This window comes from Choloepus didactylus, chromosome 13, assembly GCF_015220235.1.
Source record: "Choloepus didactylus isolate mChoDid1 chromosome 13, mChoDid1.pri, whole genome shotgun sequence".
In the NCBI taxonomy this organism is placed as follows: Eukaryota; Metazoa; Chordata; class Mammalia; order Pilosa; family Megalonychidae; genus Choloepus; species Choloepus didactylus.
The window spans coordinates 41,510,084-41,535,937 of record NC_051319.1 but is presented as its reverse complement, the minus strand read 5'-3'; the positions used below and the strand labels follow the sequence as shown (position 1 = coordinate 41,535,937).

General features: G+C 37.1%; 1 protein-coding gene across 19 annotated transcripts in view; it reads right to left on the bottom strand.

The window, feature by feature from the left end:
• The window catches only part of PAM (peptidylglycine alpha-amidating monooxygenase), a 306,111-nt gene that overhangs the window by 105,822 nt on the left and 174,435 nt on the right, over positions 1-25,854 (bottom strand). For all 19 annotated transcript variants that reach the window (XM_037801760.1, XM_037801762.1, XM_037801761.1 and 16 more), the window contains one exon: positions 16,426-16,513. In XM_037801760.1, coding sequence (XP_037657688.1) covers positions 16,426-16,513 — 88 coding nt within the window. The remainder of the gene's footprint in view (positions 1-16,425; positions 16,514-25,854) is intronic.

Here is a 25,854-nt window from a genome sequence, read left to right as displayed (position 1 = left end):
ATGTAACTTGACACTCAGAGGTGGGGACTCCTAAAGTGTCTTGCTTCTAGATAGAAATGGGGTTGGGGGATAGACAATAAGTGAAGACATCCCTGGTACTGTCTGAATAAAGGTATCAGGGCTGGGAACCAGGAGGTCCTGATAAGGTTGAGTTCTGCAAATGCGCTTGCCTCTATAAATCAGGCTGCAGAAGGGATTATGTAATGTGTAATGTAAAACACATCAACCAGTGGTTTCTTATGGCTCACTGTCCAAGAACGATATACTTAGGATGAAGGATCATTACCATATGAGACTTGTGCTTTGGAATAAATGTCTGTGACATCCTTGTGCCAAGTGTATTAAAAGGCTTAGGGTGTTGGACAGTGCCCAAAAGAAAAATTTTCCTCCTAGGCCTCATGCTATAATAGTTAAGGAGATGAGACTGTCAAATGTGATGAACTTTGTATCTCACTGTGGTGAGCTACTAAAATTTAAAGATCTGGGTGGCAATTTTCATAGCTTTCCACAAAGATCATAAACATACAACTGCTTAACATCAATGTGATGACAGTCTTAGGTTAAACAAGATAATTGTTTCCTCTGATATGGAAGTCGACTTAATGTGTGACTAGAAAGTACCAGAATGAAATGTAACAAAGAAAACTGGTTAGTAAATTTTTCTAAGCCACACATTTGATTATGTCATTCTCTGGCTCAAAATCTTCCAACTGCTTCCCAAAAACAACATCAAAATAAAATCCAAGCATTGTAGCATAACACATAAGGCCTTTCATGGTCTGGGATCTTGTTATATCTCCAGACAAAAACCCTTTTTCAGTCATGCCAAGTTGCTGGCAGTTTCTGATCTCTTCCAATGTTCCCTCTCCTGGGAATACCCGGTTCTTTGCCTGACAAACTTGTACTCACCTTCTCCCTCAAGATTCAGCCCAAATTTTCTTATCAAAGAAGGTTTCTCTAACATTCTCCCTACCCCTTCTATTCTTTAATAAACACTCATCCTAAGTATCTCCAACCAGACCGTAAGTACTCTGAGGTTTGGGGTCATGCCTTTTACCTTACACTTACAGTCCCTGGAAACTTGCTTAGCATTTAGTAAACACTGAACAAATGTGAGCCTTACCTTTACTTGAGTTTTTAACTTTCAATGTACAAACACTTCATAACTGAATTGGTCTAAGTTTTATTGCACTGTTGAATATTACTAAAACATTAAATCCCAATAAATCTGAGTTATTATTTGCCTGGTATTTTATACAAACCAGCTTATATTCACTTCCACAAGAGCAGTGCAAGTGGGTTATACTTTAAAGCTGAAGATGCTAAGAGAGATTAAGTAACTTCCAAAGGTCGCACAGTCGCCATGATTCAAAGCTAGGGCTGTCACACTCCCTTACATCTTAATTTGTGAGACTCATCTATGAAGATAATCTTTGATGACAGCTATCATAAGTTACAATCTGTGCATGCAATTTTAAAAGCATATTCTAGATGAAATAAGTTGCTCTTCTGTCTTATTCACAAAGAGACAATAACTTTATATTTTATTCTCTTTTCAGATCTGGTAAAATAAGATCTTCAAAAGCAAACCTTGGTTTTATTTTTTAAATACTGGTTTATGATTTTTTAAAAAGTTTATTGAACTCAAGACTGAGTAAACAATGATTCAATGGAGAACAACTGGACATTGAAACCAATCCTGAAATTTAATGAGTGATAAGACTAAGTGAAGAGGAATAACAAGAGAATTAGGTTCTAAAATTGACAATACAACTAAGTGGCAAAGAGCATTTGGATGAAAACCTTCATCTCCTCATTTCATATTTCCACTACCCATTTTCAATGAAAACAGCATCATATTTTCTTCCAATAAAATAACCAATAAGATAAAGATGATATTTCATGGTTTGGCTTCCCAAAAGGGGTCCTACAAAAATTGAGGGTTTTTTTTTTTTTTTTTTTTTTTTTTTACCATTTTTATTAATAATATTCTCAATGCTTGGAAGCAATGTAACCCTGATCAATGGCTGTTGTAATTTCAGGCCTCATCAACCAGGCTTCTTATTCTTATAATTCTAGCAGTTTCTGAAGGCTCCTCCAGATTAGGCCAATTAAATTATGAAAAGATTCACAAAGCTCCCTTGCAGTGTCTTAATATTCATAGTAAAAATGATGAAAATTAACATTTGAAAATAAAACTATTCTGGTTTCTTGGACCTTTGCTACAGAACCTGTTTCACCTCTAATCCATGGAGAAACCATTCAGATGGCATGAATATTTTCCAACTATGCCAAGCACTGAAAAGTGCTAGCCTGTCATTTTGAATTATCTGAATAAAGCATGATTGACTGTTAAAGTACTCTCTGGTTGTATCTTTTAGAGGCTATTTAAAATCCAAGGTTACTCAGGGAAGATAAGAACTGATAACTTATTTCTTCTTTTGGCTAAAATAATCTCTTTATTAAACTTGTCATGCCTTCAAATTAAGTCTGTATGGCCTTAAATTCCAATTTTAATGCATTAAGTATCTAACCAAACCACAGTCAGGATAATTAATCCAGAGTTAGAAACCTTCTTTAAGAAACACAACATCAAATCAGTGGTATGTGTGGAATGTCTTTACCTTTCAAAACTGTATCCAGTATGAGTCAGAGATATTCATATTCCATGAACTAGTCTACAAACCCACAGAACATTTTTTCCAATTCAGACAATTCTATGTGAATTCCAAGGCAATAGGTAAGCATTAACATAGTAATTAGAGGAATACTTCATGGGAAAGCTAGAGCAGTGATTAAAAAGCAGCAACCTGATAAACAGCACCTCAGTAACCCCCATCTCGACCCTTCTAACCCCCGTGAGATGAGAGAGGCAGTCAAGTTCATAAGAGCAGAGAGTGTGTCTCTCTGGTTCACACTTAATTCCCAGTACCTAACAAAGTGCTTGGCACATAGTGTATGGTTAATAAACAGTTTATTATAAATGAATAAGGATAATAAATACTAATTATTAAGTACTTCTATATGCCAGGACTATGCCAAGCACATTTCAAAACTGCATCCAGTATGAGTCAGGAATATTCAAATTCCATTAACTGTTCAATAAACCCATAGAACATTTTTTCCAATTCAGACAACCCTATGTGAATTTCAATGCAATGGCTCAACAGGCAGTATTAGTACTCCATTTTATAGATAAGGAAGCAGATTAACAGAGGTTAAAACATTTGACTAAAGTTTACAATAATTATCAAGTAACAGAACTGATATTTAAACCCAAGACTCTGATTTCAAAGTTCTGCTTCTATGCTAAGTACTACTGCTATTCTGGTTTAACATAAATAGTAGTTTTATGAGGCAAGAATAATGTTCAAAAATACATAGGTTAGTTTCTGTTGAAAGTGTCAAAACATTCTGTTTTATTGTAACTAACACTACTCTACTAAGAATTGGGTAATTGCCCATGGAACTCCTGTTAACACTCCTAATCCAAAACACCTAAAAATTAGCCAAGGAATATGATCTTTGGTGACTGGAAGCTAGAACTAGACACCAACTGCATTTTAATGAACTGGTCCATTGCACTATTCTTTTTTTTTTTTTTTTTTTAAATCATCATTTTATTGAGATATATTCACATACCACGCAGTCATACAAAACAAATCGTACTTTCGATTGTTTACAGTACCATTACATAGTTGTACATTCATCACCTAAATCAATCCCTGACCTTCATTAGGACACACACAGAAATAACAAGAATAATAATTAGAGTGAAAAAGAGCAATTGAACTAAAAAAGAACACTGGGTACCTTTGTCTGTTTGCTTCCTTCCCCTATTTTTCTACTCACCCATCCATAAACTAGACAAAGTGGAGTGTGGTCCTTATGGCTTTCCCAATCCCATTGTCACCCCTCATAAGCTACATTTTTATACAACTGTCTTCGAGATTCATGGGTTCTGGGTTGTAGTTTGATAGTTTCAGGTATCCACCACCAGCTATCCCAATTCTTTAGAACCTAAAAAGGGTTGTCTAAAGTGTGCGTAAGAGTGCCCTCCAGAGTGACCTCTCAGCTTGTTTTGGAATCTCTCTGCCACTGAAGCTTATTTCATTTCCTTTCACATCCCCCTTTTGGTCAAGAAGATGTTCTCCGTCCTACGATGCCGGGTCTACATTCCTCCCCGGGAGTCATATTCTACGCTGCCAGGGAGATTCACTCCCCTGGGTGTCTGAGCCCACGTAGGGGGGAGGGCAGTGATTTCACCTTTCAAGTTGGCTTAGCCAGAGAGAGAGGGCCACATCTGAGCAACAAAGAGGCATTCAGGAGGAGACTCTTAGGCACAAATATAGGGAGGCCTAGCCTCTCCTTTACAGCAACCGTCTTCCCAAGGGTAAAACTTATGGTAGAGGGCTCAACCCATCAAACCACCAGTCCCCTATGTCTGTGGTCATGTTAGCAACCATGGAGATGGGGTAGGCGAATACCCCTGCATTCTCCACAGGCTCCTCAAGGGGGCACTACATATTTTTTTTTTCCCTTGTTTTTCTTTCCTTTTTTTTTTTTTTTTTAACTTTCCCTTCTTTTTTTAAATCAACTGTATGAAAAAAAAGTTAAAAAGAAAACAAACATACAATAAAAGAACATTTCAAAGAGACCATAACAAGGGAGTAAGAAAAAGACAACTAACCTAAGATAACTGCTTAACTTCCAACATGTTCCTACTTTACCCCAAGAAAGCTACATAATATAGCAACATTTCTGTGAACTTGTTCCTAATATATCCATCAGAATTTAACAGACCATAGTCATTTCTGGGCATCCCCAGAACGTTAAATAGCTTATCTGTTCTTCTTGGATTATTGTTCCCCCTTCCTTAATAGCTCTCTACTGCTAGTTCCCCTACATTCTACATTATAAACCATTTGTTTTACATTTTTCAAAGTTCACATTAGTGGTAGCATATAATATTTCTCTTTTGTGCCTGGCTTATTTCACTCAGCATTATGTCTTCAAGGTTCATCCATGTTGTCATATGTTTCACGAGATCGTTCCTTCTTACTGCCGCGTAGTATTCCATCGTGTGTATATACCACATTTTATTTATCCACTCATCTGTTGAAGGACATTTGGGTTGTTTCCATCTCTTGGCAATTGTGAATAATGCTGCTATGAACATTGGCGTGCAGATATCTGTTCGTGTCACTGCTTTCCGATCTTCCGGGTATATACCGAGAAGTGCAATCGCTGGATCGAATGGTAGCTCTATATCTAGTTTTCTAAGGAACTGCCAGACTGACTTCCAGAGTGGCTGAACCATTATACAGTCCCACCAACAATGAATAAGACTTCCAATTGCTCCACATCCCCTCCAGCATTTGTAGTTTCCTGTTTGTTTAATGGCAGCCATTCTAACCGGTGTTAGATGGCTCATTGTGGTCTTAATTTGCATCTCTCTAATAGCTAGTGAAGCTGAACATTTTTCATGTGTTTCTTGGCCATTTGTATTTCCTCTCGGAGAACTGTCTTTTCATATCTTTTGCTCATTTTATAATTGGGCTGTCTGTACTATTGTCATTGAGTTGTAGGATTTCTTTGTATATGCAAGATATCAGTCTTTTGTCAGATACATGGTTTTCAAACATTTTTTCCCATTGAGTTGGCTGCCTCTTTACCTTTTTGAGAAATTCCTTTGAGGTGCAGAAACTTCTAAGCTTGAGGAGTTCCCATTTATCTATTTTCTCTTTTGTTGCTTGTGCTTGGGTGTAAAGTCTAGGAAGTGGCCGCCTAATACAAGGTCTTGAAGATGTTTCCTACATTATCTTCTAGGAGTTTTATGGTTCTTTTATATTGAGATCTTTGGTCCATTTTGAGTTAATTTTTGTGTAGGGGGTGAGGTAGGGGTCCTCTTTCATTCTTTTGGATATGGATATCCAACTCTCCCAGCCCCAATTGTTGAAAAGACCATTATGACTCAGTTCAGTGACTTTGGGGGCCTTATCAAAGATCAGTCGGCCATAGGTCTGAGGGTCTATCTCTGAATTCTCAATTCAATTCCATTGATCTATATGTCTATCTTTGTGCCAGTACCATGCTGTTTTAGCAACTGTGGCTTTATAATAAGCTTCAAAGTCAGGGAGTGTAAGTCCTCCCACTTCGTTTTTCTTTTTTAGAGTGTCTTTAGCAATTCGAGGCATCTTCCCTTTCCAAAGAAATTTGATAACTAGCTTTTCCAAGTCTGCAAAGTAGGTTGTTGGAATTTTGATTGGGATTGCATTGAATCTGTAGATGAGTTTGGGTAGAATTGACATCTTAATGACATTTAGCCTTCCTATCCATGAACACATGGAATTTTTCCATCTTTTAAGGTCCCCTTCTATTTCTTTCAGTAGAGTTATGTAGTTTTCTTTGTATAGGTCTTTTACACCTTTGGTTAAGTTTATTCCTAGGTACTTGATTTTTTTAGTTGCTATTGAAAATGGTATCTTTTTCTTGAGTGTCTCTTCAGTTTGTTCATTTCTAGCATATAGAAACATTACTGACTTATGTGCATTAATGTTGTATCCCGCTACTTTGCTAAATTTGTTTATTAGCTCTAGTAGGTGTATCGTTGATTTCTCAGGGTTTTCTAGATATAAGATCATATCATCTGCAAACAATGACAGTGTTACTTCTTCTTTTCCAATTTGGATGCCTTTTATTTCTTTGTCTTGCCGGATTGCCCTGGCCAGCACTTCCAGCACAATGTTGAATAACAGTGGTGACAGCGGGCATCCTTGTCTTGTTCCTGATCTTAGAGGGAAGGCTTTCAGTCTCTCACCATTGAGTACTATGCTGGCTGTGGGTTTTTCATATATGCTCTTTATCATGTTGAGGAAGTTTCCTTCAATTCCTACCTTTTGAAGTGTTTTTATCAAAAAGGGATGTTGGATTTTGTCAAATGCTTTTTCAGCATCTATTGAGATGATCAATTGATTTTTCCCTTTCGAGTTTTTAATGTGTTGTAATACATTGATTGTTTTTCTTATGTTGAACCATCCTTGCATGCCTGGAATAAACCCCACTTGGTCATGGTGTATGATTTTTTTGATGTGTCTTTGGATTCGATTTGCAAGTATTTTGTTGAGGATTTTTGCATCTATATTCATTAGGGAGATTGGCCGGTAGTTTTCCTTTTTGTAGCATCTTTGCCTGGTTTTGGTATTAGATTGATGTTAGCTTCATCAAATGAGTTAGGTAGTGTTCCATTTTCTTCAATGTTTTGAAAGAGTTTGAGTAAGATTGGTGTCAGTTCTTTCTGGAAAGTTTGGTAGAATTCCCCTGTGAAGCCATCTGGCCCTGGGCATTTATTTGTGGGAAGATTTTTGATGACTGATTGGATCTCTTTGCTTGTGATGGGTTGGTTGAGGTCTTCTATTTCTTCTCTGGTCAGTCTAGGTTGTTCATATGTTTCCAGGAAATTGTCCATTTCTTCTACATTGTCCAGTTTGTTGCCATACAGTTGTTCATAATATCCTCTTATAATTTTTTTAATTTCTTCAGGATCTGCAGTTATGTCACCTTTTTCATTCATTATTTTGTTTATATGGGTCTTCTCTCTTTTTGATTTTGTCAGTCTAGCTAGGGGCTTGTCATCTTGTTGATCTTCTCAAAGAACCAACTTTTGGTGATATTTATCCTCTCTATTGTTTTTTTGTTCTCTCTGTCATTTATTTCTGCTTTAATCCTTGTTATTTCTTTTCTTCTACTTGGTTTAGGATTGGTTTGCTGTTCATTTTCTAGCTTCTTCAGTTGATCCATTAGTTCTTTGATTTTTCGCTCTTTCTTCCTTTTTAATATATGCGTTAGTGCTATAAAATTTCCCCCTTAGCACTGCTTTTGTCTGCATCCCATAGATTTGGTATGTTGTGTTCTCATTTTCATTCGTCTCTATATATTTAGCAATTTCTCTTGCTATTTCTTCTTTAACCCACTGATTGTTTAGGAGTGTGTTGTTTAACCTCCAGGTATTTGTGAATTTTCTAAGTCTCTGATGGTTATTGACTTCTAATTGTATTCCATTGTGGTCAGAGAATGTGCTTTGAATGATTTCAATCTTTTTAAATTTATTGAGGCTTGTTTTATGTCCCAGCATATGATCTATTCTGGAGAAAGTTCCGTGAGCACTAGAAAAGTATGTGTATCCTGGTGATTTGGGATGTAATGTCCTGTATATGTCTGTTAAATCTAATTCATTTATCAGATTGTTTAGATTTTCAATTTCCTTATTGGTCTTCTGTCTGGTTGATCTATCTATAGGAGAGAGTGATGTGTTGAAGTCTCCCACAATTATTGTGGAAACATCAACTGCTTCCTTTAGTTTTGCCAGTGTTTCTCTCATGTATTTTGTGGCACCTTGATTGGGTGCATAGACATTTACGATTGTTATTTCTTCTTGCTGAATTGCCCCTTTATTAGTATGTAGTGGCCTTCTTTGTCTCTCAAAACATCCCTGCATTTGAAGTCTATTTTATCTGAGATTAATATTGCTACACCTGCTTTCTTTTGGCTGTAGCTTGCATGAAATATTTTTCTCCATCCTTTCACTTTCAGTTTCTTTGTGTCCCTGTGTCTAAGATGAGTCTCTTGTATGCAACATATTGATGGTTCATTTTTTTTGATCCATTCTGCGAATCTATATCTTTTAATTGGGGAGTTTAATCCATTTACATTCAACGTTATAACCATGAAGGCATTTCTTGAATCTGCCATCTTATCCTTTGGTTTATGTTTGCCATATTTTTCCCTCTCTCTATTAATATCCTTTATTGTATCCATATCGAATCTCTTTAGTACTGAACCTTTCTCCAAGTCTTTCTGTCCTGTCTTTGTTTCTCTGTCTGTAGGGCTCCCTTTAGTATCTCCAGTAGGGCAGGTCTCTTGTTAGCAAATTCTCTCAGCATTTGTTGTCTGTGAAAAATTTAAGCTCTCCCTCAATTTGGAAAGGAGAGCTTTGCTGGATAAAGTATTCTTGGCTGGAAATTTTTCTCACTCAGAATTTTAAATATATCGTGCCACTGCCTTCTTGCCTCCATGGTGGCTGCCTGAGGTAGTCACTACTTAGTCTGATGCTGTTCCTTTGTATGTGGTGAATTGCTTTCTACTTGCTGCTTCAGAACTTGCTCCCTCTCTTCTGTGTTTGACAGTGTGATCAGTATATGTCTCGGAGTGGGTTTATTTGGATTTATTCTATTTGGAGTTCGCTGAGCATTTATGATTGTGTATTTACGTTGTTTAGAAGATTTGGGAAGTTTCCCCAACAATTTCTTTGAATACTCTTCCATAGACCTTTACCCTTTTCTTCCCCTTCTGGGACACCAATGAGTCTTATATTTGGACGTTTCATATTATCTATCATATCCTGAGGCCAATTTCGATTTTTCAATTTTTTTCCCCATTCTTTCTTTTATGCTTTCATTTTCCATTCTGTCATCTTCCAGGTCACTGATTCGTTGTTCAACTTCCTCTAATCTTGTACTATGAGTGTCCAGAGTCTTTTTAATTTGGTCAACAGTTTCTTTAATTTCCATAAGATCATCCATTTTTTTATTTAGGTCTTGCAATGTCTTCTTTATGCTCTTCTAGAGTCTTCTTGATTTCCTTATAGCCCGTACTATGTCTCATTGTTCATCTTTAGTTCTTTGAGTAGCTGCTCTAGTGCTGTGTCTCTTCTGGTCTTTTGATTTGGGTGCTTGGGCTTGGGTTATCCATATTGTCTGGTTTTTTCATATGCTTTATAATTTTCTGTTGTTTTTGGCCTCGTGGCATTTGCTGAACTTGATAGGGTTTTTTTAGGGTTTGTAGACCAATTGAAGTCCTTATCTCTAATTAATCAGATCTACAGCTTCGTGGAGTACACTTTCTCTAACTAACCAGCAGGTGGCGTCCACGAGCCACCTGTTCTCCACAAGCCAGTTCTCCCCTGCTTAGCCTTTTTGGTGAGTGGGGGAGTAAGTCTTGTGGGGCCCAATTGGTGTACCAAGCTTGCGTGTGTAGTTGGTGTTGCCTGCCCTGTAATGTGGGGCGTGTTTCTGGGCAGTCGGGGAGGGGGGGTGGCCCTAACAATCAAATCTCCCTGGTGATCCTAGAGTTTTAAAGCTGCTGCAATAGTCTAATCCTTCAGTTCAGTCCTGCCACAGTTTGTCTCTGCCACTGACCCACAAGTCCTTGGTATTGGCGTATGGCTCCTGAGACTTGCAAGTGGGCCCCTCTTCCAGGCTGTGCACCCCGGGTCCTCTGTTGAGGGATGACTGTGCTATGTCACAGGTGAGTGCCGTCCCCCCAGGGCAGTTCTGGGCTGCTGGGCTGTGTAGGGAGGCTCCCAGTCTGCTCAAATGATGGCTGAGTGGGGCTCTTGTTAATTCACACTGCTCCACCTTCCCAACCTCTGGGACAATCAGCTGAGGTTGCAGGGAAGGCTAATGTCCATGCCCAGTTTTGTGGTGTGTGCCTGTTATTTGAAGCACTTCCGTCACACTGGGTTGTCTGGGGCAGCTCTGGGCTATGGGGCTGGCGATGGGCAGGAGTGTTTCCTGTGCACCAGGATGGTGGCTGTGAGCGGACACCCCCCTTTTCTTGGGAGTTGTGGTGTTTAGTGAATTTTCTCAGCCACTGGATTATTGCCTTTTGTCTCAGAGCTCTCTTAGTTCTGCTCTTGACTTGACGTGCCCAAATTGAAAGTCTTTGAAGCTTTCTGTATTGGGCTTCTTAGAGTAATTTGTTTTAGAAAAATAAAAAATTAAAAAAAAAAAAAAAAAAAAAAAAAGGCCCTCCTCAGAGATCTAATGGGTTATTGAAATGCTAATAGACAAAGCAACCAGGGCCATTAAGGAAAGGTCCACAGGGCAGAGAGATCAGCTTTTCTTCGGGATTTGCATATGCGCCTGAAGGCCTGAGCTCCGCCCTTCCCCTTTCTGTGTTCACCAGAACTCCAAAAATCCTCTGCTTTTATTTTGGAGTTTTTCGTGTTGTTTTTTTTTTTTCTATGCCTGTTCTCCTCTCTGCTGGGCTGACCTGCTCTCAGATTCTCTGGTGTCTGGTCTCAGTCTATCTATGGTTGGAGTTTGGATCAGTAGAATGAGTTTCCGATAAGGGCTGCCACTGCAGTTCTCCCTTCTCCTTCCAGGAGCTGACAGCCCCTCCTCCCACGGGACTGAGCCTGGCAGGGAGGGGCGCGGGTCCCCTGGCTGCAAAAACTTAGATTTCGCTGATCTCAGCAGTTCAACATTTTCATGAGTGTTGTATGAAGTATGCCCAAAGACAGATTGCTCTGTGGTGTCCAGTCCATGCAGTTCCTGGCTTTCTACCTACTTTCCTGGAGGAGTAACTAAAACATACAGCTCACCAGTCTGCCATCTTGCCCCGCCTCCCCATTGCACTATTCTTACACAATATAATGAATCTGTTATACTATTAAAGTATAAAAAGGAAATGGATACAATTATTTTGTTTGGTCAGAATTAACGTCTTAACTTTGCCGTTGTACTCAAGAGACATTTTTATAGTGCATAAAACAAGGGATGGTGTAGACTTTTGGAGATTCATGCAATATTTTTATTTATCCTGACAAGGATGTTATGCATGTTTAACTTTAGAAGTGTTTAGTTATCGCAGAAAAAAAACAAAGAGGGGATTGCAGAAGATACACCTGAGTCCTGCTGTTTAGGAATAGATGACAGGTAGCAGGGGATATGCAGAGGGCACATAAAGGCAGCGTATGCAAATGCCAACCTCAACCAAAGAATCATTATCATCATGAGGGAGGCAACAAAGATGTAGACTTATCCAGCAAGTAATACTATCCTAAAACTGTATTGTCATGTAAATGGATAACCAAGCAGGGTGTCTTACAGACAGGCTTCTCTCTATATATTTATATGTTTTAGCTACTTCTCTCTTTCTCCTCATCAGCATCTGCAACCCTGCGGAGACAGTAGTGGTTAAAAAAACACAGCAGGTGGTTAATAAATAGAAGCAGTTGAAAGGGATTTAAGCTAAAGCTTCATCGGAAGGTAAAGCACTACTGCTTTAGCTTGAAAATGATTCCAAGCTAGAGCAGCTGGAAATAGCCTCATTTAATCAGCTGGGCTTCTTCTTTTCAAAAAAGATCGAATAACCCAAGGAAGTCATCTTTGATTTGTAAAGATTGGTTAGTCATAGCATCATTAGAAATAATTTTAAAGTCAATTATTAACTACTTAGACTAAAATTAATGATTTTAACTTTGCATAAAGGATCACTCCAAAGTACAAAACTAGATACATAAGATTCACTTTACTCACCCAATTTTTTGAACAGACAGATCTTGGAGTTTGCATTCATAAATTGCTTTAAGCCCTAAATCCTGTGGTTAGCAGAATAGATTGTAGGCACTCTAAAATTATCTCAAATGCCAAAACAATTTGTATGAACAAAATATCATGATTTTCAATCATGAAATTCATGATTACCTGAAACTCTCAATTACCTAACTGATAACTATTTTAAAAAATTGCTTATTAGAGTAAAACTAGAATAAAAAAAGGCTTTCATAGAATAGATAAAAACAGTATTTTAATTTCCAAGGATATCCTAATATTACCACTTTCTGTGGAGAGCAATAGATTTTTACATGTGAATTACCCAGTTTTCAGCACCTCCATTTCCTTACTGTCCCTAAAAGCCCAAAACCACATCTGCTCTTTATGGCTCACATTCAGCCTATAAATCTGGGATGCCTAGAATTGCCAAGCTTTGAATTTTATCTGGATACACAAATAGGGTCTAACAAATCATGCTATTGCTATGCTTGTTCCAGTTTTGGAGCTGTTACTTTTCATTGGTCCCTACATGAAGTTAATTGTCTCTTTCTTAAAGCCTGGGAAAGAAAGTATTAGGGTTCCATCTGACAGACATTTTCTTTACATGGGTCAGCAAAGTCGCTGCTTTTTCCATCAGCTGGTCCCTTATTTGCATCCTCAAGAGGGGTATTAATTTGGAATTGAACACCAGGCTCACTCTAACTGTAAAGGGACCACCCCATAGTATATTAAAAGGTTCACATCAATGTATGCAATTTAAATGCACATGCATATAATTAACTAGACACATTACCAGTGTGAGCTGCTAATTTGGAATGAGACACAAGACTGTAATATGTGAGAGGAAAAAAAAACCTTAAAAATTAAAACGACTACATAATGAAAACTGCTTCATGCTGTGTCTACTATTTTCATGTAAACTTAATATAACTGTAAATATATTTTAATGAACAGTAGAAAGAGGCAATTATGCAGAGCAAAGGAGGACAGCACAACGGTGAAACATCATCAGAATAGTCCTTTGCGTTCATAATAAAAGTGCTGCCTGAAGACAGAGGATGAATTATAACTTCATAATTTCAGGTGGAAAATGTTTTCTATATTAAAGACATATACCTACTAGCCAACCTGTTGGCAATGAAAATAAAACATTTAAGTGAAAACAAGGAGAAATCCAAGCTAACAAAGCTGAAAAGAGGAAATCTGAGGTTGACATTTTGGTGTTGAAATATCCTATTACCTTTTTCTTTTGCTAAAACAGTTTTGTGCTGTCTTAAAGATTTCACTAAACCATAAACGAGTTCTTGATTTTCTGAAGCACTGAAAGCCATTATAGACGTGAAAACTAAAAATATATGTGAAAGTTTGGGACTCTTAATTTAAGTACTATCTTTATGTTGGAAAAACTGAAGAATACATTTGCAAACTATGAAATGAATGTGATAAATGCCATGACGCAAAAATTTCAGAAAAATAATGCAAGACTTGTAACACTGACAGATTTTTGTTATTAATATTATAATTCAGGTAGCAGGATAAGAACTTGAATAAATGCAAAAAATCCCCTGTCTCCAGGGCTGAGCCTGTGTGGCACTGAGGGTGGGAGTGAAGGATGTTTACATGAAGCAACAGAAAAGCACAGCCATCAGATATACTTGAGGAAGATAATCTATACCACCTTTAAAATGGAGAATAATGCTGGGAGTGAAAGAAAGAGTTACTATGCAGTGTTTTGCTTAATGCATATCTCCTATTTTGCAATACATATTGAGAAGGGTTTTCTTTTTAAATGTTAGATGAAACACTCCGGGCTTGGTTAAAAGAAGATGAATAACAACATCAATTATTTTCCTTATTTTATGGTTATAAAGTCAATTACAAACCTATAGAGGAAGTAAATGGGAATATGGGCAGCAAGGCATATATTTTAAAATCGATTTAAAAGGACATGGGTATAGTGTCATTAGGAATTCTAATTACTCAGTGATGCAACAGATTGGCAATACATGGCAGGCTGCCTGCTTGAGGTGAGGAACCTTTCCATGCATCTCCAACTCTTAGTGAAAATGCCTTTCTAATCTGACTCAGCATTTGTATGCAATTTATATTCATAGAATTATGGAATTTTAGAGCAGAAAGGGGTTTTGCAAATGATCTAGTGTAAGTTCCTCACTAAAATGAAGAAACTGGAGCCCAGATGGGCTAAGTAATTTTCCCTGGGAATCTAGCCAGTTTATTCACTGTTCTTTTCATTCTACTATGTTCCCTTTCAAGTAATAATTTTAGCAAAATAATGTATTTTAGCAATTACTCCACTCAAAATTGCTGTTTTCACTTTCATTTACATTTTCCTTGGAATTCTCTGTTTCCCCAACTTGGAAGTCTTTTGGTCAATATATTTTATAGATTTAATTTCAAAATAGTACATTTAAGAATATCAATAAATATTTTTGAGGGACCAAAGTAATCTGTTTGTTCTGATATGCCTGTAACATGGTAACAATGAAGTAGGCTTGGGCTATTTTATATTATTTTTTTTAATTGGAACCAAAATAGCATTTAAGTGTTTCTTGATCGGTCCCTTTAACCAGGGTGAAGCTAAACCAGATTCTAAGAGCTTGTAACACTTCTAGTTATTTTCAATAGTTCTAATCCAAAAGTAAATATTGAAAATTTCAGAAGAAACATTTTTAAAGCATAAAAAACAAAGACTGTTATTTGCAGATTAGATTTTTAAAAAGCTGTCACAGAAAAATATTTTAGTCCCAGAAATTTATTTACAAAAATCTACTAAAGAGCAAAAACTGGAATGTTGATATGAAAAGGTACTAACTGTGATTTGCTGACTCCATTTTTACATAAACCCAGTCAAGTAATCTGGGTTAGTGTGTGACATGCTCCTTTCATCAAATAAGTTAAGCCTATTAACAAATGTTTTGATGGTACTTGGCCCGTGGAGCTTTCAACTAATTGCCCTGTGCTTTTCTGTTCCAAATATATATTACAATTGTTTATTATATAAATGCTGAGAAAGCAGTAGCTACGTGCCTTGCATCAGGCTAATGACTATCAGAAGGCAGAGAAGGATCTATCAGGCTACATGATTATGTAGACACAAGGACTTCAAAACAGATCTCTTCCCAATGCAAAGTAAGACACACCAATAATTCTGAACTGTTAAATATGTAAGCAGTGATTCTGGGTATAGGTGAAAAATATGAGACTTAAAATGCGTAGCTACTTTCAGAGTTCAGTGACCTGAAAGGACAAGAGCACCAAAGAAAATGAAAAAGAAGATCCCAAGCCATAATTATGTAAGCTTTCAGGAGTAGAAAACCTATCTTATTTAACCTAGAACATCCCACAGCATCTGCTACAGCTCTGGCAATGACAGGCATTTAATAGATGTTTATTGATTATTCCTGACATGATATTAGACTCATCTGAGTGGTTAAAATAAATTCTAAAACTACAACAGTTAATTGAATAAATGGGAGCAGTGAGGTAAAATGGAAATAACCTCACATTTGGAACAAGACAACCTAGAGTTCAATCCTTTTTTTGGCACCAACCAGCTCTATTATTTTGAGCAAGTTACTGAATAACCTTGAGATTCAGACTCCTTGTCTGTAAAGTGGGGATAATAGTAGCTGCGTGGTAGAGTTGGTAGGATAAAATGAAATAGTGGGTACAGAGCACCTAGTACAGTGGCTGGGACAAAAGAATACTCAATGAATATAGCCATCATGCTCTTTAGGTGGAATGATAAACTTTAAAAAATTAAGACCAGAGTATCAATTATCTAAATTCTCAGTCTTTCTTTACAATCTGTCTGCATGTTGACACACCATGATACCAGGCATATATTTATTAAGGCAGTGACAAAGATTGATGGATATGTTCCTTAGCAAACAAAAATAACCATGATTGACCTGGATAACCACGTGATGCAAATGAACAATGTTCTTTTTCTAAAAAAAAAAAATAGTCTACACATTTATTAGTCAGCGGTAGAATACTTACACAGATGCACTTTGTACTTGTAAAAGGCACACATTTTCTTTGCCTATGAGTCCATTATCCTTACCAGTAATTTCCAGTGGATGAAGGCATATTACATCCAAAAAGTAACATATGATGGACAGTATCCATGCTGGCATGAGGTCTGAAGTCAACTGTGAGAAAAAAATTGACAGATGATTGTAAATACAAGTTATACTTCTGTACACAAACACCACAGAGACCACATCTTTGAGCGGACCGAAGAGCTATACAATAAAGATGTTCTGAAGCTTGCATGATAGTGTGTCCTGGTTGTATAAATTAACTTATTTCTTAAGATGAGTAAGTCTCAATAATTTGATTTAGTAGTTAGTAAACTAATATATAACAAAAGAAATTAATTAATAGGCCAAATGCAACACACATACATTTTTTTAAAATGGAAGACCCCTTTTAAAGTGGTGAGAGCATTATGTAGGTATAAATTGAAAGCTCCAGGCTATGTATTCACAGTGTATTTCCTTGCAGATTTCAGCAGAGTGCTGAGTACAATAAAACACTGCATGACATTGCAGTGAAGCAGAAGCCACAATGAGTGGTCAAAACATGAGCAAAAGAATTCATAACGCAAATTTATTACTATCTTAAATAACAGGGGTAGCCACTGGGGTGTACCCAGAGAAACAATCTGCTAGGGAAGAAAAATAAAAGTGGAAAATGCAACTGTACAAAAACAAAGATGTACATTTACTGTTTTGGACGAGTACTGTGCACTTGCAAAAGGGATACTGAATCTCAGATAATGTCCTTTCTCTATTCCTCCTAATAATAGTGTTTGAAAGATGTTAAATAAACAAAAAACAGATCAGGGGTAAAACTAAGGAAAAATTAAAAATAAATTATACTGCTACTGCTGGTCAATATTCAGCATGAACCCCCTTTCCTGGGCAAATTTACCTCATTCCCTTTCATCCTCATTCAAAATGTTCCCAGGTATGCAACAGCAGTTTCCAAGTCAACTTTAACTAGCCTAAAATAATTGAAGGTCTCAAGTATATACAAAATTGCATCTTTTAGCCCTTTTGATCTGTTTTATATAATTAATAAAACACCATTTATTGCCAAAATATGAGACATGAGTATTTATAAAATTTAAAATGTGCTAACATCAAAATATAGCATATAGCACCACAACTTGCAAGGTGTGGTTAATCAGAAAACAAAGGCAACCTATGTGTGTCCACCTTGACCCGAACTTTCAAGGGAAATAAAAAACCTTTCATTTACTACACTGAAAATAAGAATTTAAAGCCTAAAAATTAAATCTTGAGTTTTTCATACTACCATTTAAAAACAAAGAAAAGAGAGCTGAAAAATGGACTTGATATAACTTGAGGCTTTGTTTCTATTACCAAAGAATATGATAAGCCTAGAACATAGAAGATATTTTGGAAAGAAAGAATCCATTGGAAGCTACAACAGTTTACAAATCACAGAAAATCATATTGGTCCCAAGCCTAAATTTGTTAGCAAGAAAAAAAATGGAAGAACGAATCTGTCTCCACTGAAAGACTGTCAAGTTGAGCTCAGGATTTCCTTCCTCTGTTCCAGGATCCTCCCAGTGCGCTTTCCTGGGGAGAAGAAAATTTAAAAAATCCCTGAGAGGCCACGCTGGGCCTTTATTTGGCCTTTATTCACCTTAAATTTATTTTTTTATATGATATAGTGCACTATCTTTTTATGAAATTGGTCATATCATTCTATGAACATATATAATTTTTTTTCTGATGGCATTCCCTCCCTCCTCTGCTCTACTTGTTTTTTTTCTAATATCCCTCTGCTAACCCACAAAGGGGTTGTCAAACAAGAGGCCCAACTTTTCTGCTTTTATAGCACCTATGGAGACAATCACAGAGTTTCACCCTTTAGATTATTTTATTATGGGTGGATCATGTTACAGATTTCCTAAAATTGAATCATCCTGGGAATGCTGATAATAAGCCAACATGGCCAAGTGCAGTTTATTTCAAGTTACTGTCAAATGCAAAACAATGTGAATTTGAGGCATCAGTTCAAAATCCAGGTGGAAATATTTAGCAGACAGTTGGAATTGTGTGACTCTTGGTCAAGAAAGAGGTCAGAGAATTACAGATTTGGGAATCACTCAACAAGTGAACAGGCGTGAGGCTAGACAACAAGTACCAGGAGTGAAAGCAGGAGCGATGAAGTCGAGACCAGCTGTCAGGGTCCGTGAAGGAGACACCAACCGTGGGTTTCTTTATGTTAATGCACTCTGTGTGTACTGCAGAAAAACAAGGCAAAAATCTTTCTGGATAAAGTGTGGGCTATCATTAATTTTATAAATTGAAATATTACTAAGCAAAAAATTTTGGTAAGGATAGGGAGAAGACCTGTTGGAAAAAGAATAGACCATTGAGACAACAACAACCAAACTTTGTGGCTTTTCACTAGGAATGATAGCCACATGATTTGCCTGAGCAAGAGGGTATAACAATTGTCCTCAGTAAAGCAAAGGACAAATCTTAATTACTCAAAGCATTAACTCTTCTAACCATTGTCTGACTTTTTTTTTTCTCATTCTGGCATAGTCTTTTAAGCACCAGTTATTTCCCTCACACTGAATTCTTTCTGGGTATGTGTTTAATTTTTGTTTCTATAATGAGAAACAAATCAGTCTCTTTAAGTGGTAGTAAAAGAAAATTCCTCCGAGTTACCGCTCATAAAAACTTATTCTCACTGACTCATATGTTCCTCCAGAAACTCAAGAATTATTTTAAATACTAAGTAAATTATTGGCACAAGGTGAACACAAGAAACTAACCATCTTTTTCATACACTAAAGAAAGAGTATTATATCTAAGTATTTATATAATTATAGCACAAAGTAAAATTCATTGAAAGTTTAAATGAAAACTACCTCCAGCAAAAAAGGAATGCCATAACAAAGTGTAAATTTAAATAAAACAATAGATGTCTTAAAATAAAGCAATACTTGGGCAACTGCACTGAAGGGCCTGAGGCCAGTGGGGTTGGGAGTGGCTGCTGAGAAAAGATTAGGCTGACAGGTTCATTTTCTGCATTTGCTCCATTCTTGCCTGGCTTTGCAAAATAAGGCCCCACCCACCCCTAGTAAATAAGAATAAGGTCCCTCAAGCACAAAATTCACACCTGACTATGTTGGAGACTTCAACACTACACAAAACAGAATATGGAAAAAATATTTTAAAATCGCATCTTAAAAAGAAATCCTCCTTCTTTCTTTTTCTCCCATCATGCACCAAAGAAATGTAAGATCCAAGAGGAAGAGAGGTAGAGGATAATAATGAAAATAACTGCATTTAAGTGTGCGATTCAGACAGGCAAAACAAACCAAGACAGCCTTGGGGTGGTGACCAACTGGGCAAAGACACAGCCTTGTGAGAAGGCAGGGGAATATTATACCCAATAAGATTAAAAGTGCCACTGACTCTTCTAGCTCAATAATAAGATGACAGTTGTTTAAGTGGAAATAGTAGTTCAGTCTCAAAGGGTGTTAACAGCTCAAATCCCCTGACGTATAAGGGCAAGGAAAATTTTATAGACAAGTATGAGTCAGTCCTGGGAACCAAATACCTTTGAAGGCCAAGACTCCAGAAATAGTGACTCATACACATTAATTAAAGGAAATAAAATGACACTGAAAATATGTGTGTGGGCAACATATTGAGAAGAGAAATAACTAAGTCTATATTCTGAAGTTCTAAGCAAAATTTGTTCTAACTGCGTGAAGTTGTTGGGTATTTATGGCCTCTTTTAGTTAACATCAGACTATAATCAGGGCCATAAAATTCTCTAAGAATGTGACCTAGGAGAAAGTTTCATTTAGCACTTGGTTTTCTCTCCATTTTTCTTTTCTAAATGGTTATCTAGGTCTGTGTGTTAAAGTTTTGATGTATCTGCCAGAGCTAGGACATGGAATGCTTTCGGAGAACCCACAAAGCCAAGTAGAGGATCCAAGGATTTGGGAGGTATCTGTGTACATATAACCAATCCTAAATTACATTAGAAACGGGAGGAAACATCCTTTTATCTAAATATGGGCAGTAGAGGAATACTGCAGACCATGGATAATTAGCCCCTTGAATAAAGAGGAGCTGATTTGCAGATCTCTAGAACGTAGGCATTCTAGAATTGCTGCCTATGTATAATGTCATTAAAGATAAACATTGTTAAACTTTTTTTTTTTAACCTCCCAGTGGAATCGTGTTATATATGGTAATACTTTGTATACTGTGGATATTTTTACATGTTATTATACAATTTTCTTCAACAGTGCTTTTCAGTTTAGCTGTGCTTTAGAATTACCTACAGAGCTTGCTTAAAATACAGATGCCCAGAGTCAATGCTAAACCAGTATCTCCTCCTGCCCCTGTTAAAATCTCAATCAAATCTCTGAGAGCATTTCTGGGCATGTGTATCTTTTAAAAGTTTCACTGGTGAATCACAGGTGATTCTGTCTACAGTCAACATTTTTAGTGGCTGAATGTATTCTATTATTTGGGCATACTCAGAGTTTGGTTAACTAATCTTATTTAAATTGAGATCCTCTTGCTTTTGTAAAAGGTACAGGGCAAAGAGTAAAAGAGTTTCTTTTTAAATAAACATATAAACCATTCTGAAGATAAAAAAAGCAATATTTAGAATTTTTTTTATTAAAATGGATCATTGGAACTCTGAATATTGTAATTTAAGTTGGTATTCCAGTTTGCTAAAGCTGCTGTTATGCAAAACACCAGAAATGGATTGGCTTTTATAAAGGGGATTTATTAGGTTACAGATTTATAGTTCTATGTCCATAAAAGTGTCCAAACTAAGGCATCAGCAAGAGGCTACCTTCACTAAAGGAAGGCCAATGGCGTCCAGAACACCTCTGTCAGCTGGGAAGGCACGTGGCTGACGTCTGCTGGTCCTTTGCTCCTGGGCTGCATTTCAAAATGGCTCTCTCCAAAATGTCTCCAGCCTTCTGTCTCTCTTAGCTTCTCTCAGCTGTCTGCTTGGGGTCCTCCTGGGGCATTTCTCTCTTAGCTTCTCCAGGGCAAACTCTGGGCTTCACTCTTAGCTTAGCATCTCCAAATGTCTTTCTGTCTGTATCTCCAAGCGTCTCCAAGCGTCAGCGCCTGTGTCAGCTCCTGAGCTCTCTTAAGCACTCCACTGAACCAATAAAGACCCACCCTGAATGAGCAGAGTCCACAACTCTATGGAAATAATTTAATCAAAGGCCTCACCCATAGTTGGGTGAGTCACATTTCCATGGAAATAACCAAACAGTTCCATCCAACAAGACTGGGTTAAAAGATCATGGCTCTTCTGGGGTCCACAACAGTTTCAAACTAGCACAGCTGGGTTGCCTAAAATTGTTTTAGGGCTGAGGTTTGAAGCCAGCATACACATGGAGAGTGTTAGTGATCATTTACATGCCTGCGCTAAAGAATCAGTGTACTAAAATTGCTAGTGTTTTCAACTGCATTCAATATTGAGAGAATTGGGAAGGTGTTAGGTTCACTGAACAATTAATAAAGTAAAAGAGTTGCTGCAATTAAAAAAAAAAATGCAGGCCCCCATATCTTAATACTGTAACCTTAAACACTTCTTTATTTCCAAAAATTGAAGATAATACTTCCAAAACCGTTCATAGGAACTGAAGATAGCAATGCTCTAAATCATATTTTAAGTGTAGCATATGAGCAACCTTAATGTTCATAATCTTGCTGTTAAGCCAGATAAATGTAAAGCTCACAGTACTGTACTCCCTTTGGCAGCACTTAAGAACACACAGTAATGACATATTTCATTATCTTCCACCAGGATCCCTCTCATAAAGCAATTCTACACTGAAACAGTTTTACTTGAACATTTTTACTCAGAAAGCTTAATAGAGAAATTGACATTAACTCTTGCTAGCATGGACATGGATGTATAATTCATAAAGAATCCTTTAAAATGGGTTATGAGGACTTGAAGCTGCTGTTGCCAAATTAACCAAGAAATAAGACACCTAAGCAAGTCTATAAATGGAACATAAATTTTAAAATGAAATCATCTTGTCCTCTGAATAAAAAGATTTCAACACAAAAAGAATCAAACTTCTAGAAGATATACCTTTTAAAATGGAACTTTTTGGTATATACCAGAATCAAATAATAAAGAAGCAATAAATAGACTTTCTTCACTGAACTATTCAAGATCAAACACCATTAGGCCCCTTTTATGCAATATTACACTTATAATAGTTTCCTATTAATTTCCTATGGAATCACATGCATATTCCCCTCCTTGTCTTTTAAGGTCATGCATAATATTGTATCAGCCTTCCTAGCCCACCTCCTTTCCAACATGACCACTCCTAACATACACTCTTCCCTCTCATCAGGCAGCTTTCTTCACTTAATAGCAATAACCAGTAACATTTGCTGAGGGACTACAGTGTGCCAGAAACTCATTTGCTTCTTACGATGACCATATGAGTCTGATCCTCTTTTCTTTCCAAATAGATGAGCCTTGAGGACAGAGAAGACAAGTAACTTGTCCATGGTCACGCAGCTAGCAAGCAGTTAAGCTGGGATATGAAGGCTGAGTGGTCTGTCTGGGTTAGAGCTTGCTCTTTTAACCACTGCATGACACTGACTTTCATACTTGTGTTAAAGCAGTCCTCTGTGCTCATACTGTTGGCCACTGGAATATTCTCCTCCCCTCTGCATATCCAAGACTATCTTTCCAGGCTGGATCAAATCTTACTGGAGCATTAATTGGCTATTTATCTTGGAAAAGTCACTAAAACTTGGACATTTTGTTTTTCCTAGTATTCATATATGGTTTTCATTGGCTCGCTAAATTTTCTACGTGTCCATTACTTATTCAGCTCCCATCCTCTGATATAATTCGGAACTGCTTCTCAAGCCATTCAAACACATCAGGTAATCTCCAAGTTTCATTTTCTCCATCCTGTTGGACCTCTCTGTACTTCTGCTCTCTAGGTGGCTGCATGACTGCCTTCCCCATCACCCCTCCTTCTCTCTCCCAGTTTTCTGGATCCCATGTTTTCCTCAAATTTGGTGTACTCACTTGTTTTGATGGTGCACATCCTTTAGCCACTTTCAGAGAAAAAGAAAACTACATGAAGGCTTTTTGAAATCTTGCATGTCTGAAAATGTCATTATTCTACTGTTCCATTTGATTATTATTTTTTCTGAGTATAAGATAGTAGGTTGGATATGTTTTTTTCCCCACAATTTTTGGAAGGCTTTGTTTTGTTATTTTCTAGGTTCCAGTCTTACTGCTGGAAATCTCAGATCATTATAATTCCTGATCCCCTTTTGTAAATGAACCAAATTTCCCCCCAGGAACTTTAAGGATTTTCTTTTTATCCTTGTGTGATGGTTAATTTTATGTGTTAACTCAGCCAGGCTATGGTGTCCAGTTGTTTGGTCAAACAGTGGCCTGGATATTTCTGTGAAAGTATTTCGTAGATGGTATTTTTAGCATCTACAATCAGTTGATTATGTAAAGCAGATTACCCTAGATTATGTGGGCTGTAAAAGCAAAACAACTGAGGTTTCCCGGAAAAGAAGAACTTCTACCTCAAAATGACTGCCTCAACTCCTGTCTGAGCTTTCAGCCTGCCAGCTTCCCCTAGGGATTTAAGACTCAAAACTAAAACATCACCTCTTACTGAAATTTCCAGCCTGCCTGCTTATCTACAGATTTCAGATTTGCCAGACCTCACAAGCATGAAAGGCAATTCTTTAAAATAAATCAAGATACATGCCTCCTCTTGGTTCTGTTTTCCTAGAAAACCATGATTGAAACACTTTGATATTTTTAAATTTCATGAGGATGTACATTCTTTCTGGAACTCCTATTTTTGAATGTTAGGCCTCCTGGATCAATCCTTTATTTTTATTATGTATTATCTCCTATGGACCCTTCTTACTTGTTTTGATCTACTTTCCCAGACATTTTTTTTTTAATCCTCTAATCTCTCTACACCATCATATTTCTAAGAGGCCACTATTGTCCTTCACAAGTACCATTTTATAGCATTCTGGCTTTATAGACTCAAAACCTTATCTTCTCGTTCTGAAAAGAGTAACATATTTTTCTTTCATTCTCTGTGTTGTCTGTTTCCTCCAGTTTTCCTTTTTTCTCCTGTTTTGTTCTTTTTCCTTCATGTAGAATGCTTTTCTCAAATAACTGTTGATCCTTCGAAGCTCTTTATTGTACTTAGGCTAACTGCTTGATGGCATAAATACAGTCTGTTTCATTGCGAAAGCACCCCAAATGTTGGTAATCATATTTTCTCTTGAGCAAGTCAGTTTTCTTGACTTTTCCAATACTCCAGTCATCATCTTCAGAGGTATAATTCTGGCTGTTTGTGTGCTGGGAGCTGAAGGAAAAGTGGCAGTGAGGCAAGGGGTTCTTAACATTCAGAAAGTAGACTTTCACTTAACCCCTCTCCTCATTTTTAGTACAGTGCTGTCCTTCTACTCTCAGCTATTCCTTGTGTCCCCAAGCCCAGCACTTCTCTCATTCAATTTCTTTAGTGGGGAAACCTCTGGCAGGGGAGGGCATGTAGGGGTTATTAGTTGCCTGATTCCAATTTTCAAGCTTTCTAAGGGTGCTGAGGCACGAACTGGCTTCCTTCTTGTCTTCCACCTCAGTGGGCATTCTGCTTTCAGAAATGCCTGAATTCCTGTCCAAGTTATCACTTGTCCAACCATTTACTGGGGTCTAAAATTTTACTTACACACTTTGGAAATGTTCTGTTCATTCTGTAATTGTGGAGTTCTGCTTTTTTAATTCCTTTAATTTCATTTTAGTCATGTTTTAGGAGGTTGTTAAAATAAATACATGAATTCAGTCCATATATACAATCAGATCAACAGCACTACTTATAACAGCAAAATATCAGGAACAGACCAAATATCAAACCATAGATAAATGATATGATACACATGGAATATTATATAGCCACTAAAATCCATATTTTTAATGGATATTTAACTTCATGGGGGAAATTCATATAATAAAATATCAGGTATATCCCTAATTTTGTTATATATATGAAGTAAGAACAAAATCACACTTTATTTTTTTCAGCATTAAAACCCTTTCATTTTACAATAAGCAATTGCCATTAAAATCAGGAAATAATTTAAAAAATCAGTTACAAAATACTGTGAAATGCTTCTTTCTCCTCCTTCCTTCTTATCACTTGAGAAAAATGTTATCAAGACAGTATTTGAGTGACCAAAAGAAAGAGGTCATTCAAGAAATACTCTGAGATTCTGAGACAGAGTACAAAGAAACAGCTTCCCCTTCATGATTAGGACCAAGCAAATTGGGTTTCATCCACTCAGAGACCTCTAGTATAGTGTATCCCATTTGTGCCCTCTTGGTTCTCTCCAAACTGCTTTCACTAAGAAACAAAAGCAGCTTCCTGGGGTGTCAGGGTGCC